General features: G+C 42.1%; 1 protein-coding gene across 4 annotated transcripts in view; it reads left to right on the forward strand.

Annotated features, from left to right (window-relative positions):
- TTYH3 (tweety family member 3) overlaps positions 1–16374 on the forward strand; it is a 204516-nt gene extending 188142 nt beyond the window's left edge. For 2 of the 4 annotated variants that reach the window (XM_040356673.1, XM_040356672.1), the window contains exon 14: positions 12411–16374. In XM_040356673.1, coding sequence (XP_040212607.1) covers positions 12411–12448 — 38 coding nt within the window. In that variant the 3' untranslated portion in view covers positions 12449–16374. The remainder of the gene's footprint in view (positions 1–12410) is intronic. The other 2 variants (XM_040356670.1, XM_040356671.1) reach the window with 1 other exon arrangement.
- Positions 16375–18395: the final 2021 nt, after the last annotated feature.

Consider the following 18395-nt stretch of genomic DNA (forward strand, 5'->3'; position numbering starts at 1 on the left):
GCCCTGATTACTGTGGTCAAAATGCCTCCCTTTGTGATAGGCTGCCTGCTCTCCTCTCTTCCCCCTCACCCCTCCTTTCTCCCTGTCAGCGCCCTCTCTGTGTGTCTCCGGTCTATCCCCAACCCCCGCCGCTATTTTAATATTAAAATCTTAAATTTGTCAGTGCCAGTCTCACTATTAGGGGCTGGCATAGCACAATGTGTAAGTTGTATTTAAAACCAAGCAGTGTAAATGCTAAATATAAGCTGTCTTCGGGCCGGCCACGTGACTCGCGGCCGCTTTACAGCTCCGATGGGTTGCTTCTGCGGAGGAGACGAGCGGTCACGTGAGGTAGGAAGTCAGGCAACAGTAAATCGATTCAAACATGCTTGGGACAAACACAGACCTATACTCAGACAAAACTTAGAGTGGCTGTAAAGGCAGAAGTTTTTTTTAATCTAAACGCATTAAGATAAAATGCCTTCTGTGTGTAGCAGCCCCACTAATACTTACCATAGGTCCATCTAGATCCAGCGATGTTGCACGAGAGACTTGGCTGTCTGGGATTCCCCTCCTCACTGGCTGAGACAGCAGCATGGCACCATTGGCTCCTGCTGCTGTCAATCAAAGGTCGTGAACCAATAAGAGAGAGGGATCGGGCGACGGCTCAGTGTCTGAATGGACACAGGGAGCTGCAGCTTGGCTCGGGTGCCCCCATAGCAAGCTTGTTTTGGGGGCACTCAACAAGAGGGAGGGGCTGGAGCACCGAAGAGGGACCCGCGAAGAGGAGGATCTGGGCTGCCCTGTGCAAATCCATTACACAGATACACAGAGCAGGTAAGTATTACATGTTTGTTATTTTTAAACTATAAAAAGGAGACTTTAGTATCAGTTTAACAAAATGTATTCATGGGGGGGGGGAAAAATGAAGTCACTCTTCTTCGTTTCTAAGCTGCATAGTGCCTTCACTTCACAACTACAATGCACTTACAAATGGAGCTTTTTGTCTGCCTGGCTCCCTTAGAGAATGGCCAGTACCAAAAATATTGTTCATTTGATTGAACTCCCTGGAGCTTCATTAACAGTTCATCCTGTAAAATAACAGGATGTGAATTCAGTATAATTGTTTTGCAGTTGGCTTTATAAAGCATTATTCCATGACTGCAATGCTATGTTACTATACATTCTGTATCTGTGTACTGGGGTTTAGCTCCAAAAACTAAATTGCATTGTTTAATTGGTAAAAACTACCACTTTAAAGAAGGTTTAAAGAGAAGCTCCAGTCCGATTTCTGAATTTTTTTAGCTTTTTAATAAACAGACACCCATCTGTCCCAGGATGCAGCGCCATGCTCTCCTGAGTCGTTTTTTCCACCGGTCCTTGGTCCTCTGTGCCGGGAACTCAACCGTGGGCACCTGGCTGTGCCAAATGTTAGAGGACTGGGGGGGCCTTAAAGCGGAACTTGCCCTTTTGGATGAAGCTTTAAGGTATATTTTGTATTGTTTTCTTGGAGTTCCCTAACACGGGCGCATAGACCCGTACATCTGTAAAGAGGTGTTTGTTCACGTGCATGGAGTAGCCTACAACCATATCCAAAAGTCTGTTATGAATCAATTATTGCCTGACAGGCACAGCGGCTGTATGAATCTTAATGCACATCCGACCTGTACTTATGTACAGGGACAGAGTAAAGTAGCAGAGTAAAAAAACACCTTTTCACAGAAGTATGGGTCTATGCACCTGTATGCACCTGGTTGGCAGGAGATTGGGTTACAAGAGTTGGGTATTACTGGCTTAGCCAATTAATAGAAAAGGTGATCTGAATTTGTCATCTGGTCTTAGAATTCGTTCCTCTTTCCAGTTTTCCATTTGCATCTTTGTTCTCACCTCCTTTTAATGCCCTTTTGTATCACTTAATTTAAGCTTCTAAAACGTGCTATGGAAACATACTTCTATAATGCCGCTTAATAGGGATGAGCTTCGTATTTGTGTCGAACTCATGTTCGACTCGAACATCATATGTTCAATCGTTCGCCGAAATACGAACAAAACGGGTCGTTCGCGCCAAATTCGAGTTACGTTTCACAGACTATAATTCACTGCGGCATCGCTGGCTGAATTGGCCAAGCATGCACTATGACCCGCATGCTTGGCCAATCACAGTGCGCAAAAAACAGAGAGCCATAATTGGCCAAAAGCAGGGTGGCTTTGGCCAATTATGGCTCAGGGGGTTTAGTACATGCCCCCCACTATAAAAGGCCGCCTGCAGGGCGGCCTTGTGTAGTATGTTGCGGCAGTTAACAGAGAACAATGAGAGACAGAGAGTGTCATTTTTTGCAGGTAGATAGAGCAGGCAGGCTAGTCAGTTAATGTTACAGTGTGTAGAGGATATATATACATCCCAGGTGTTGTACATATATTTATACACTGTATTGTTTAGCTAGATCAGTTCTTCCTAATTTACTGGCAGGCAGGTGATTGTGCTATTTAAAGACGTTATCACAGGCATACTATAGACACCCAGCAGGTACAATATTTAAAGGAATTTTTCATATATATATATTTTTTTTAATTTAAGCATCATTAAAATCACTGCTCCTGAAAAAACTACTGTTTTTAAAACTTTTTTTCCATTGATACATGTTCCCTGGGGCAAGACCCAGGTTCTCAAAGACGTTTTACGACAATAACTTGCATATTAGGCTTTAAAATGAGCACTTTTGAATTCGATCGTTCGAGTCCTATAGACGTCAATGGGGTTCTAAATGTTTGCGCGAACATTCGGTCCGTTCGAAGGTTCTGGTGCGAACCGAATGGGGGGGTGTTCGGCTCATCCCTACTGCTTAATGGTGCAAGGAGGTCTGGGCTCAATAATGCCCTTATAATATACACTGAGGCTGCTTTCACATCTCTACTACTGGAACAGCGTAGGTGCACCGTGAAAAAAAATACAGCTTACTGGATTGGTTTGGTTTCCAGCAAAATACTAATTTTATAAGAATAAAATGTACCACATTGAAACGGTGCTGCCTGAAAAACACTGAGGTGTGAAAACGGCTTGAAACCATCACAAAATTCACATAACTTGAAAAGAATACAAGTGTACGTATGTAGTTGCCCCAGCTCTCCCTGCCAGTCTTAAGCCTAGTACACACTATCAGATTTTTTTTTTCTTTCAACCCAGCACCTTGAACGAAAACAAAACTGACAACTCAGATTGGAGCCACTGTACTAACAAGCTGATGTTAGTACATTGATCTCCCCTGCTGAGCTGTTGTCTTTTGACAGGGGGACAACTCCCCCTTTTCCCCCAGAACACTTAGATCTTAAGCTGGCCGGCTGCTGGTTTTCCAGCATGCGTGTCCGACAGAAGCTGGCTTCTGTCAGACCAGGTTCCATACACACGGGTCGAATGTCGGACAGTTTTTGTTGAACCGGCCGATGTCACACAACATTCGGCCCATGTGTACTAGGCTTTATACTCACCTGTCCCGATTTGTAGAGAACAGGATGTTCGGATTGTCGGGGCCACACAGCTGCTTGATAAAACCCTCACAGCCAGGCCCCGCATGCTCTGCACTACTCATGCGATCCTTTAAAGAGTTTGTACTCCACTGGAGCATGGAAAGCGGGCTCTCCGTATCGCTGGATACACAATGCAGAGCTTAGGCCCAACAGTGAAGATTTTACCAAGCAACGGTACAGCGCTGGCAAGCTTCGCAAACGATATCTTGCTGAAATTGGGTCAGGTGAGTAGAAGAATAAGAGGGTAGTGTGACCTGGAGAACCCAAGATCATCAGTCACTAAACAAACAAACCTCCCCTCCCTAAGACTCCCTGGCCAAGCAAGTCTTAGGACCCGCTTCCTGATTGGCCTGGAGGAGAATCGGGAAGACAATGGCTAATAATAATTTGCTTTTGTCACAACTGGGCGGGCTCAGGGCGCAGTGCTCTGCGCCCCGAGCCCACCCTTTTTTTTAAGTCAATTGGAGCCTCGGGCTTTCAGGATCCAACCACTTTAAGTTCAAGCTATTTTTTCTCAGGGACATTTTCACTTCAATGCCCTTTTATCAGAAATAGACAAAATATAGTTCTGTAGCACATTCTTTGCCCCAGGGAACTTCATGTGTGAACCTAACTTTGTATCACATTGCTATTAGGCCTCTTGTACATGATACTCCTGTTTGAGCGTCTACTTTTTCAGGCTTTTTTTTTTTTATGTATTTTCACGCATATGCAAATTTGCGCAATTGCGTGCAATATCTCGCAAACTTATTCTCACGTTCTGCTGATTAGCGCACATTTGTGCGCAATCACAAGTAATTGATCACGCCTGCGTGCATTCAGGGGTAATTTACTGACCAAAAATGCAGATTTTTCTTTTTCTTTTCTTTTTTAACTAAAGAATACACGGTGCTTGTTTATGTGCCTGTGTGCATAAGCACATTACGATAATTATATATATATATATATATATTAAAAGCCAGCAGCTACAAATACAGCAACTGCTGACTTTTAATAAATGGACACTTACCTGTCCAGCATGCCCGCGATATCGGCAGCCGAAGCTGAGCAATTGCTCAGCTCTCGGTTGCCCCCGATGCCACCCTCGGTGAGGGAATCAAGAATCAGCTTCACTTCCCCGTTCCCTACTGCGCATGCACGAGTCGCGCTGCTTGTCCTAACTGGTCCCCGCTGTCTTCTGAGACCTGTATGTTTCCCAGAAGACAGCGGGGGGGGGAACGGGAAGTGGTGTGACCCCCGTGGGAGTCTATGCCCGGAAGTGGGTGCAAAGGCCTGTAATATACAGGTATCTGCACCCCCTCCTCCCCTGAAAGGTGCCAAATGTGACACTGGAGGGGGGGAGGGTTCCGAAAAGCGGAGGTTCCATTTTTGTGTGGACCTCCGCTTTTAATGTTGCATGGAAAACTATTGTGCAGGTATTGTTCTGAATAATACTTTGTGCCACGTAAACTATTTTAGTAAACAAGAAGGATCAAATAACTTTTCTGGTTAATGTTACCTTGGGGATATGCTTGGTAATCAGCTGGTGCATTGATTTCAAAATGAAAGTGCATCAAAATATATAGCGCAGATTAAAACGTTGCTTATGTAAAATATAGCCATCCTGTGACCTTTAACAATACTCTGGAGACCTTATTCCATTAATTCATTAAACTGAGTTTCCATCGAGACCATTCTCAAGATAACGGGCTACAAGCACAAGAGTATTGACGGCTAATAAAATGACTGTCACTATGCTTTATGGTTGTGCCACAGTCAATTGACGGTTCAACTACTGCATATTGTGCAAAATTATTCGCCTCTGAATGTCCATCATTAAAAGGGATTATATCTAAAGGGTTCAGAATATGTACAGGTTTTATCACACCAACAACTGACGGTCATATATAAGATGAAAACAAACGGCGCCAAAAATAGAGAAAGTACCGTGCTACTAATTACTGTGTTAATAACCTATTATAAAATACGCACAGCTGCTAAACATTCTAAGTGATACACCACACGGTCATATATGACTGCTGTATACATGTGAGGCCCCGTACACACGTCCGAGAAACTTGACGAGCAAAACACATCGTTTTGCTCGTCGAGTTCCTTGTGAAGCCGCCGAGGATCTCGGCGAGCCAAGTTTCCACATTGACTAACGAGGAAATGGAGAACATGTTCTCTATTTGGCTCGACAACTTCCTCGCCGGGTTCCTCGGCCAAAAGTGTACACACGACCGGTTTCCTCGGCAGAATACGGCTCCCATCTAGTTTCTGGCTGAATTCTGCCGAGAAACTCCGTCGTGTGTACGGGGCCTTACACTTACATGGAGAATTGTCTAGTTCCCATATAATATGGCTGTCCACAGACTGCTCAGTAAAAACAAGATGCCAATTTTGAACATCACTTACAATTATCAGGCGGTTTTTCAATTTCATCTTTGTGATAAAAAGCCTATTGTCACACGAGATATTCCAATTTTTTTTTTTCCTCCGTTGTCCCGATCATTTAATTTTCTCTCCAGATAGATTTGTGGCAGATGCTGACACTCACGTAACTTGTTCTAGAATGGGCCCACTTGTTTCTGGTAGATAGCCCCAAGCTATCTCTGCTCTCGTTTTCATAAACAAGCTTTTGTTAGATCACTCAGATCTACCGGCAGAGATCTCCTTTACATCTAGGTGCCCAAGAAGATCCCACCAGGGTGCCGTTTTATGGAAAAGCCTCCCTGTCGAGCTCCAGGAGGCCCCTGCTATTCCGGTCTTCCGCGGGTTACTGAAGACTCGACTTTTCACACAAGCCTTCCCTGCATAGCCTCTCTCTTCCACCCTTCCGGCCGCTCTGTGCTGCTTCTGGTTCCTGGGTCCTCTTTTCCCAGGAACTCTGCTACGCCCGTCGGGACCCTTCGGGATAAGACCGCGCTATATTAAGATACCTTTCAACTCAACTCATATCTGTTTCTGTCTGTGGCAGGCCTACGTTATTGTTTGGCCAAATCTGACGGATCTAAATTTAAACTGAAAATGTAATTGTACATTTAATAGGAGCCAGCATTTGTAAGAGTGTCAATCTCCTGGGTCTTCTGCTGAGCACTGTAGTTCTTTGCACCAACACCTATGTCATAATGGAACACAAGTGGTGTAGCAGTCAGAAGAAGGAATCACTGAGTGCAGTAGTGGATAGGAAGATTGACACTCCCATTAATGTCCATTTTTAAAGAGCCACTGGGGGATCATTTATTTTCAATAGATTGGTGTTCGGGGGCAAAGGGAGGAGCAACCTTAAAGGGGAGCTCCAGTCTGTGAACAAAAAAAAATAAGTCCGCAGCTACAAATGCTGTAGCTGCTGACTTCTAATATAAGGACACTTGTCCAGGGATCCTGTGATGTCAGCACCCCGAGCCAATTTGTCAATCGACTTTGGGTGCAGGCTCTGGCATTGTACGTGAGGGAAATTAAGCCGGTTTCCTACTGCGCTTTTTGAATGTTCCTGCCGTTTTCTGGGACCTGTGTGTGTCCCAGAAGGCAGCAGGGGGAGGGAGGATGAGCCAGAAGTGTCGTAGATGGACCAATGGTGATCTTACCAAGAAGTGGGAGTGGGTACCTGTCAAAACCAGGTACCCGCTCCCCACCCCCCCCCCCCAAAAAGTGCCAAATGTGGCAGTGGGGGGAGGGTGCAAACAAGCAGAGCTTCCCCTTTTGGGGGGAGCTCAGCTTTAACCACCTTATCCAACCTTCCAGGTCAGGGAGGGGACAGGAAAGAAGTGTACAATGCTTCTATAAACAGTCGGCACTAAACTGATTTTCATTCCTGCATGTATATCTGAATAGATGGCAGTCACAAGAATAGCCAAGCTTATTAAGGCTGACCATAGATGCAGCAAAACTTGCTTGATTCCCCCATTAAGGCCTGGTTCACACTGGTGCGTTTTGACATGCGATTTGGCATGTCAAATTGCATGTCAAAACGGCGGTATTTGCCGACAATCGCGGCCAAAATCGGGACTGCCAGCGGGAGTGAAATCGTGCAAGTTCCGCTGAACTCGCACGGCTTCACTCCCGCAGCTCAGTGTGAACCTGGGCTAATGCAGACAGTGTTGACAGGGGAATCCCTTCTGCTGAGTCATTGTGTTCTCCTGCTGGGGGAAGCCATCCCCGCTGGGAAAAGACAGTGATTTATGCTAGTGGCCATAACAGCCACTTGTAATAATTGCATGTAAAATTGGGCAGGCTGGCTGTACCCAAGTTGATTGATTAATCAACTTTGGTATAATCAGCCTGCCAAAACATGGTTCGAGTCAACACCGTTTTTTGCTGAACCAGCCGAGATTCAAACCGTCTATGGCCGGCTTAAGTCTGAAGTTAGTTATATGTCTCTGGTGGTGCCATGTGCTTCCTACAACCTGAGTAAGATTGAGTGACTCTCATAATGTCTATCACCCTTGAGAAACATTGAGTGACTGAATGTAAAAGCATGGCTATTAATGGTTAGATTATTGGTAAAATAATTTTTACTGTATTTAATTTCCTAACATAGCCCCTTCGTGCGATTAGTCGTTGCTTAAATGTTTAGATAATGTCCAAGTTGTATGGACTTCTGTGCAATCCAGCATCAACAGTAATAGTGTCTGCTAATGTTAGGCAAGCCTTGTTTAGGTGTAATAGGTTTTAGGACAAGGGCTAAAACCAAGAACAGAGGAGCCGATCTCTAAAATTGTGCTTTGTGGGACAAGTAAGAACATTATAGGCCTACTGTCAATATTCAGTCTGTCTCCAGTATAAGATGGGGGAGATAAGATACATTTGTATGTATGCAGTTCTCTTAAGAACACTTCTACTGTGCCCCATGATATGGAGGTAGATTGGGTAGCCCTTGGCCAGGGAGAAGTGAAAGGCAGCCCAGTCTGACCAGAATTGGCTCAACTCTCCTTAAAATTATTGGTTGTTGCCTATGCAAAGTAAAGTTTCCCTGCTCTCTGCATTGTGTTGATCAGCTCCTGATGTGTACATTAGGTTACCACCTCTAGTTTGGCAGTAAGAGAAAACTATCTCCATGGTCCCATTTTAGCTACCCTGACACTCGCACATAAATCGCACTCTGCTCCACAACACGTAACTGCCTCATCCTTGCCCAACCCCTTGCACTGGATTCAGTGTCTGTGCTTGTGCTGTGCCTGGCTGCTTACTGTGCTTCACTCTACTTGAGCTGCTTTCACTCACACTGGCTAAACAGTAGAGCTTTGCTGCAACGTGCCTGCCTAACGCATGCCCAGCTTGCCAATCTCTACCCCTTTCTGTTGTCCTGTTGATGTCATTTGGGGGGGGCTTGGAGGTTTTCTAAATCTATTTGTGCTGTTCTCTTTTGTTTCCTTCCACTTCACAGGTGTTAATCCATTGACCTCCATTTCTGCAGAGAACAATGACCATTGCGTGGATATCCTGTCATTTCCCACTTCATTGTTTTCATACTTCCATATTTTTTTTCTTTTTATATTATTTTAGGTTATTCAGAAGCATAAAATTCTGGAGCTTGGGGAGCAGTTAAAATCTTTCCTTTGTTTGTCTTTCCTATGTCATCTTTTTGACAGTGAAGGTTAAGAAGTAAAAGTTTAGTTGTACTCAAGGAAGAATATGAAAAAATAGATCTGTCTAGGAAAGCTGCTTAGTGGAAATGCCCAGCATCGGTTTGAGAAGACTGATAAACATTAAACAGGATTATTTTTTAAGTAGGAACACGCTCTGCGTAGAAGCAAGATTAATTTGTCTTGGTTTTTTAAAGTCTGTATTTGGGTTGAATCACTTACTCTTCATGTATGGCTGGGTATTCCATTCTTGTTTTGGGTGATTTACCAATCTATGCTCCTATGCTGTCTCCTCATACAGTCGGAGCCTTTATTTTATTGCTCCTGATATTCCCCATGAGCTAGTGTCTTGGCGATCAATTACTAAACACTTATCACATTAGGAAGAGTTGGCTGCAACACCGTCCATCAAGTTAACCTCTGCCACTGGATCTGTTCTAGGATGGACTCCTCGACATTGAGGTGGTGAGGAAACATGGATTCATGAGTATACCTTTCTGAAGAGTAGGCTGTCAGGAAAAATTGTCACTCTATTTTGCATCCGACAAGCTTTGGCCAACAACTAAAAAGCTGCCAGGAACATAATGCCAACCGATTTCCTTTGATTCCTGGTCAAAGTTAGTATTGGCTTGTACAATAGAGCATCCCATGGGTTTTCAGGCCAAAGTTTCATTCAGTAAAGCCATGATCATAGTCTAAATCTGAATCCAAATTGAATTGATTTGGGGCATGTCCACCACTACTCTACTTTGAATTGGCAAAGAAACAGTGTCACTTTAAAGTAAACCTATGCTTACACACTTAGGGCAAAGCAACAGGTTTGCTTTAATCCCCTCATTCCAAGCAGCACACGCTTGCCTTTCCATTGCTCCCCCCACCACTATGTTTAGCTTCAGAAACCATGGGAAATACCTCATACTTTGGGGTTGGAGAAGCATGTAACTTACTAATGTGACCGTGCTGAGTTAGTGGCACTGTTACAAGGAAGTCCATAGCACTCTGAGTTTTCATTTTAGTGACTCCTAGCTTACACAGGACTTTTCTTACACTCCTGGCTACTGAAAGGAGCAAAGGCAGAGCAGAAGGAAGGTAAGTACTGTGTATGCATCTGTGGAGGTCTGCTTGGACAAAACACAGATTAGCTTTAAAGTCTCTTAGAACAAACCATGAGCTTTTCATCCTTCAGTGAACCTTTCTACTTGGCACTTCCAAAGCATAGGGCCAGGGCTTGATATTGGCAGGTACCACCGACATTCTGGCTATAAGGTTGGCTCATGAAGTGTCCAGGTACTGTTCGGCAGAGGAGATCATGTAATACAGAGTTGGTGAGAGCTCTTGTTGATGTTCACCATTTTTGATCCCCAGGGAACAGTCCTAAAGATTCCCAAACTGTTGAAAAAGTATTGATTGTCTGTTGATAGTTTATTTTAGACTAAATGTAATAAAATCTGTTTGATTTTAAATCTGGTAAGAAATAATTGCTTGTGTGCATGTGTAGTATTTAACGTCAAAAAGAAAGCACTCTAAGTTTTACTCTTGTCTGCATGTATTCAGTCCAAATAAGTGGCAACTGGGACAGTTGTCCCAGTCTACTATACTATCCTAACGCAATGTATTCCTGGAGGTTTCAAAATGGTAATGAAAGTCTATAAAGCGCTGGCCGACATCCAGGGCTGAAGCGAGGCTACCTAATCAAAATGAGCTGGGGACTCAAATACTGCAACAGAAGAGGGGAGGAAGGGAAAGGTGCCAAGCGACTACTGGTGTAGCACAGTTTAATGTAACAAATTGAATCGCAACATAAGATAGACTCACAATTAAAATTAAGGTAACAGGCAGTCTGGTGCCATTATAGTCTCTCTGGGGAGTCCAGAGACTGGCAGAGCCGTCGGTCAGCGCGGTCACTTTGCTGAATGCCTCAGAGAAGGAGCTGATGACGCTTTATGCCCAATCTCCTGCAATCACTGTAGAGTAAGCCTGGGGTCCTAATTGCCTCATTTGGCTTATAAAGCAGGTTTCTCTATCTGATGTCACTCCTCCTTCTGGCTGAGTTTCAAAGTTTTCTCTAACTTCCTGTTCTAACTTCCTGATACAGGACTGGTAAAGGAAGGAAACAGGAAGCCAGAGAGGAAGAGTGACATCACAGAAACTTGTTTTTTAAAGCTAAATGAGGCAATCCGGATCCCAAAGTTACTCATCGGCTCCCTCTCTATGGTGTCCACCGGCAGGATCATCCAGCATAGTGGCCCCTGCAGGTGTGCTGACGGCTCCGTCATTCTCTGGACTATACCGACACCAGACCGCCTGTTACCTTACTTTGATTTATGAGTGTATCTTATGTTGTGATTCAATTTGTTACTGTGCTACACCAGTTGTTGCTTGGCTCCTTTCTCACCCTAGTATTTAACGTCTCTTGGAATCTGGTTTGAAAAGAAAACTTTCACGAGCAAGTCTACCTTTTTGGTAGGTACTGGCAGGTTGAAAAACTTCAAATACTTCCTCACCTTCCCCCACCTCTTGTGCTTCGAGCGTAGACTGCGTGGCTTCATTTTTATCAATGTTATAGTTCCCTTGTGTATCTTCCAAGTGGAAAAAATAGAGGATCCTGTACCCAGCAGCTAATGCCTTCCCTTTGGTCCCCTTCCCTCCATTGTGCCACCAGGGCAAAGACAAATCCTCCATGTTCAGAGGAGTATGTGATTGACTCTGCTTTCTCCCATGTGACAGGTCTGGTGTTTTGGCAGTTGGCTTATCAGGCACCCAGTGCTGCCACTTTGGGGTGAGAGCTCAGCTCTTTGTAAGGTCCAAGTCGCTGAGTTGTTTTTCATAAATTGGGGCTCTGTACATCTAATACCTAGTCATTTGTTTTGTTGAATTGTTTAAAATATGGATCAGTACAAGGAGCTGAACAACCCACTGACGTCTTAAGTCACTAGGTGCCTCTCCGCTGATTTATCACCCTAGTTGTTCCAGATTTTCCATTCTACGCCATGGAGTCTCTAAGCTGCCCAGTTTCTATAATAAATCCATATTTTCCAGTGGGCAGACCTTGGAACTCTAAAGGTGATATCTCATCCACAAAGATTAGTTCAAAACCTCAACATCTAGCCAAAACAGAAATGGCAATTTTCAGTGGCTTGACCTGTTAAATGCAGATGAGGATTTCTGTAGGATGCGGCAATTTATAATATATTTAAAAGGCTTGCTAGACAGTACTAAGATGCAAAAGTTATTTCACTATGATTTTTCCTTTTAGTGGCTTGTGTTTGGTGGAGAGAAAGGGGAGGTTAAATCAAATGTATGTCTCTAATTTTTTTTTTGTGTTCTGTCTTTTTCCAGTACACCTCCAGCATGCGAGCAAAGTATTTGGCCACTAACCGCCCAGAAACAGACCCTGCCCACTAAGTGTGGAATCCAACAGTCTTCGGATAGATCTCAACCTGCTGTGTTCCTAAAGTGTGGGTCAATGCGTCTCTAAATAAATGTCGCCAATCCCAGACACCCCCAGCCTTTGAGCCTTGCCTTCAAGCCCCACCTCCTTTTGTGCAAACTGCTTGGAAGAGTCAAACACAAGTGTCTTGGGATATCACAAATTGTTGACCTCAACATGGAATTCAACCTTTGTTTTACACGCAGAAATCTCATTGCAACCTTTTAATCACCTGAATTTGACATCAGGCCCTTCAAATTGCTGTGGTTCGTTGCCATAAAGTCACTTTCGGTTTTTTTTTCGTTTTTTTGTAACTTTTTTTCTTTCTGTCTGAATTTATGAAAAGACGTCACATTTTTTTAATGTCTTTGTCTAAAATGTGCAATTTGTTTTAATAATGCAGCGGAATACATAACATTATTTTTTTTTCTACTCTTATTTTGCGGCTGCCTATTATATTCAGTCAATGTTGTATAATGCAGATATTTTGATGTCAGTGTTATGTATATCCTTTTTAAAACCAAGGACTTGTGATATTGTAAATTATGGGCAAGGAGATGTAAATTGCAGATTAGGCAAAATGTAAAAGAGCATTTAGAGGGTAGTCCTACCCAAAGCAGATTTTGTTTTGACTGGGTCAAGGCTTAATCACCTGTTGGATATTCAGTGCTGCTTAGTACCTGTGCAAGAAGGTCTACTCCAATGCCAGGAAGTATCTGACCCAAACAATGTTTTTATTTTTTGGCCTCTGAATAAGAATACTTGCAAAACTCAAGCTCATGAGAAACCCAAACCTAGCCTTCCACTACAATGCAAAGGGATGGAAGATGTGTTTTTTTTTTTTTCTAAGGTCCTGAACAGTACTGAAGTCCTGTCAGGGAAACCATCCTCCTTAACCTACCTAAAAAGGAATAATGCTAAACAAAATAATTTTTTAAATTTTAAATTTATGATCAGAACAGCTTTCGATTTAAAATACATTTTTGCCATGTTTCCTTCAGACTGCTAATTTCCCATACTAAAATATACTGCAGGCAACCTGTGCTAAACCTAGATAAAAATGGATGATTAAAAATAAGCCACACTTCATCCTAAGAAAAGTGAATTTAGTGCCAATTCTCTTAAGTTCTTGATGGCTATAGGAACTTTTACTTACTTATGTGTAATTGCTGTGATAAGCTCCTTTACATAATTATAGCCCATATATTGGGTTGACCGAAATTATTTCTAATAAATAACCAAAAATTGCAGCTAACCTTAAAGCTCTGTTACCCATTGATGGAGCTACTAGGACATTCCAAAACAAACCGCGTTATTCTATTTTACTTTTCTTTTTCTGTTGGTTTAAGACCAATGTTATTGATTTTTATTCTGATAGGATCCAACTTCTTGCCATAACTGGATCTACTTTACGTTATGGTATTTTAAGATGGACAAGATAAGATTCTTGCTAGTTTCTTCAAACCAAATATCACTTTGGTTTTCAGTCTTAAGCGGAGGATTTAGGCTTTATTTATTTTTTAATTGCCACTTGTTTCGTTTTCTTAGGTTATAATACTTTGACAATGAAAATGACCACTTTAGCCCTTATATTGGGCAGCAAGTTAGTTAGAGGAAAAATCTACCTTAAACTGAAAAATTAGCTATGGGTGGATACTTTTATAATATGAGCGGAGTTGCTTCTTAGCCATATGACTGCAACAAGGAGGTTTTGGCAGCTTGAGCTGTCTGGCTGTCTACTCCCACACAAGTCATTTCTATAGGGCAGAGGAACTCAAGTCTGTTCGGTCCATGGTTACAGTTTTCATTTTGTGGGTCCCCTCACCAGAGCACATGGGAAATCTGGTTAAAGGAAACTGACATAATATGGCAGCTGTTAATGTTGACTTGATTTTTTAACATGTATGGTTCAGGGGTGACGTTCTTATGGTGAGTCACTGACCTGGAACATCTGCTCATTCCTGGTCCATGTTTCCTAAAAGTGGACCTGTGCTTTGTCCATACAAGGAAACGCAACAGATTTGTTTCAATGCTCCCCTTCTGTACAACACAGCACCCTTAATTCCCCAAATATTCTGTTGTAGAGTGAGCAAAAAGTCTTGTTTGCTCCAAATCGTAGTAACAGCTGACCCAAGACTAGGAGTGGGAGGAATAATGTTGGGAAAGGAAAGGTGAGTGTATTCAGGCCGTACACAGGGCCTGACTATTGGGTGGCACCAGCCAGTTAAATGGAAACTGGCCAATATTCAACCCATGTGTACGGTAGCCACTCCAGCTTTTGTTGAAGGGGCATGACCGAAAAAGGTCTGTCCAGTGGTTGACTGCACTGACGGGTCTTTTCTGGCGGGGCTAATGTGTACCAGGCTTTAGTTTCCAGTAAACAAAGCTGGGAAAGCTAGGAATCTCAGCCTTGAAACTCACATGTTTACAAAAAAATAAAAAATTGTCAGCAATGGCAGGCCCCATATTTCTTCCTTTTGAAGGTTACCATTAGTTCACCTGTGTTCCATAGAAGAAAGCCATAATACCCTATGTTTTCCCTCACTTTCTACTATTTGATGGGTGTGAGGCCAGCAGTTAAGCAGAAATCTCTGCAATGCGCCCACATACACCAATCAAAACCATTGAAGCTGAGCTGTCTGTTGTGATGGAGGAGAATTCCTTCTTAATCCATGTGGTGAGTGTAGGACAGAACAGGAAGTGAGGGGAATTGTCTCCCATAGGAACACAGTCGGTGTTTAAACCCTATTCAAAACTAGAAAAGAGTTTTGACGCCATTGGGCACCAAGGAATGATCAATTTCATGTATCTGTATTCCATTAGGTGGGAAGTCCTATGGCTCAACTGCCAAAGATCTATAAACATCAACCTGTTTTATTTTAAGGTGTCCTTGTCTACCTAGAGCCTATTTTTCATGTTTTAGTAGAATTAGTTTTCATAGGCAAATATTTACACCATACATGATGGCGTATATTCCAGCATGTTTCCCTGTGTATCCCTCCATGGTATACCCCTGTATTTCAGATACCATTTTCCAGCTGACGAGTATCTTATGGTATAAACCCCCATGTATATTGTGCAAACATCTTGCATGATGCATGACCACTTTCCTATGTGATTATGGATACTGTACATGGCACTTGAAGCAATGGCCTTATTTAAGGACATCATGCAAAGCTCACTAACAGCCAGTCAAGTTTGATCCCTTTAGTGATATCTGATTTAAAGATTTTACTGTAGGTTACTCCACACTATGGCTTTTTTTGCACGGTTATTAAATAAGGTCACGTCTTTTTTTGCTTGGCTACATGGATAGGGTTAAGAGTTGCATTTAATTTGAAGCCTGTAAATTGATTGCATTGATTAATTCTTAAAGTTTACTACCTCCTGTAACCAACATACTGCATTTACTCCCCTGTCTCTGCTGTATGTAGCTATAGGATTATAATCATTTTTTGTTATTAAGGCGACATACTTGTTTTAAAGTGTTTTAATTTGTATTTTATTGTTTATTGTAAAACCTGTGATTCTTACTGCATTTTAACATTTCACAACTTAACCTAGTGCTGGTGGTGACATTCTGAAAACTTTAGGGGCCAGTACATTTACAGTTTTTAAAAAATAGAGTGGGGGTGGGTTAGACTCTGTCATGTTTTTATTCCGTTCCAATGGGGAGATTTAACCCTCTATTTATCCCTAAGAAAACAATAGCAATCGTCATCAGAGCAAGAAGTGAGGGGAAATCCTTCAATTTGGACTCATATTTCTATGACAACTCTCTACAATGGCAATTCGGTTTAATTTAGACAAGTTCCTAGCATTACTTATATTGTTTTCAGGGAAAGAATTAAAGTGGTGTTCTGGGAAAAAAAATGAAAAGCCAGCAGCTACACATACTGCAGCTGCTGGCTTTTAATGAATGGTCACTTACCTGTCCTGGAGTCCCTTGATGTCGGCATCGCAGCTGATGTTTCCATCAGCTGTCGGGTGCTGCCGCCTCCATTGCGGGTAAGGGTACCCGGCAGTGTAGCCTTTCGGCTTCACGCCGGGAACCCCTACTGTGCATTCGCGAGGCCCCGCTCCTCTCTCCTATTGGCCTGGCGGCCGGTGAAGTTTGAGGACAGAGCCCCTCGGTGACGTCACTGGCCGTGGCTGGACTCCTGGAAGTGGGAAAGGATACCAGTCAAAGACCGGTATCCTGTCCCCCCTCCCTGGAACCCCAGGTTCCACTTTAGGGTGGAACTCTGCTTTAAAGTCTCCCCAACAGGATACAGACAGCAAGAAAATGGGCGGGGGGGAGGAGGAGAGAACAACCCAATTCTACCCCACACAACCCAACCCTATATATATATATATATATATATATATATATATATATATATATATAAATTATACTTTCAGAAATTGGAAAACACTTCACTGGAAGAATTTTAATATAGCATATGCAATTACTTTGTATATGTATATAAGTAATTTTATGCTACTATAAATGATATTTCCAATTCAATCTTTAGCATCCAATAAATTCCGTGACCAAAAAAAAAAAATGTTGTTTTTCATGTAACTATAGCAACAGTATTACTTATAGACTGGTTATCTCTGGAATCCTTGTCCTCTAGTATCTTAATTGTCTGACCGTGTATTTCGGCCTACTTTACAGAACTTGAGGTCAAATTATATGTAGATTTTTGCAAAAAGTATAACATTCCTTGCAATGTCCATCTCTACTTTAGATGTTGGTTGGTGAGAGCAATGCCCGGGCTAAGTGGGTACATCATTTAATGCAACACTCTTTAATGCAAAACTAATCATGGGATTATAGTAAAAGTAGAACCTCCCACTTAATCATCAAAAGCATTGTTTAAATAACAGAAGCAGGTAAGAATCTATAGTAAAGTTTTCTAAATACTTGCAATATATTGTATTTTTCTCAAAAAAATCATTTTCAGTTTAATTCCATATTCCAACAGAATTCCCTTCTTTAATTTGAAACACCTTTAAGTTTACTGGCCCTTAAAGTATGTCATTACCTCTATGCACTAATGATGGAATATAATTTTATACCACAATTAAACTATTTTACCACTTACAGCATGTTTTTTTTCTTTCATTGGAGGAAATACCACTCCTATGTATTATGGATTATTTATTTTTCAGCCCTTAATCTCATGAACATACGTGAACCACAATATGAGGACACCTTGTAAAATCTGGAGTGCACTGAAGCCTCATGATCTACAAAGCATCTATAACTGGAGATTTTAGACTTAAATCACTGGTGCTAAAGATATTGAGTCTAACCATAGCATTGCCGACTGTCAGGTCCCGATCACTCTATGGATTAGCAGTGTGATTTTTTGTACAGTGATTGTCTTACTACATGGGAAATTATATATCATCAACGTATCTGACTTCTCTTCTCTTTCATCATGATGACTTCCTTTTAATAATAAAAGCAGAACTTAAAATTCCACCTGAGAATTCAGATTTTCTGTCTTGCTTCTGTTCTTAATGGTTTGGACCACAAAAAGTAAAACTGAGCCATGTTGACCCACCAAGGCCATCAAAGAAAAATCTATCTGTCATTCATCATAACATCTTTTTTGGAAGCACAATGTTTGCACCTTGATTTTGGCTTCAATATTTTTTTATTTGTGTACTTTATTCATAAAGAGAACAGCTGGGATGAATTGAAAAAAACAAACTTTCAGAAAAGACATCTCCAAAATGTGAATTGTAAATAGCATGTTGGACTTTGTGTCCAGTCTCAAAGACTGCCTTGTTATTGTAAAAGAAGTCCAACTCAAGACACAACAATCTTGAGAATTACTGTTGTGTTTGTATCCTGTGCGTGATATTAATAGGTTTAAATTGCTTGCCATTTATAGAAGCTT

Source organism: Rana temporaria, chromosome 6 (genome assembly GCF_905171775.1).
Source record: "Rana temporaria chromosome 6, aRanTem1.1, whole genome shotgun sequence".
NCBI classification, from domain to species: Eukaryota; Metazoa; Chordata; class Amphibia; order Anura; family Ranidae; genus Rana; species Rana temporaria.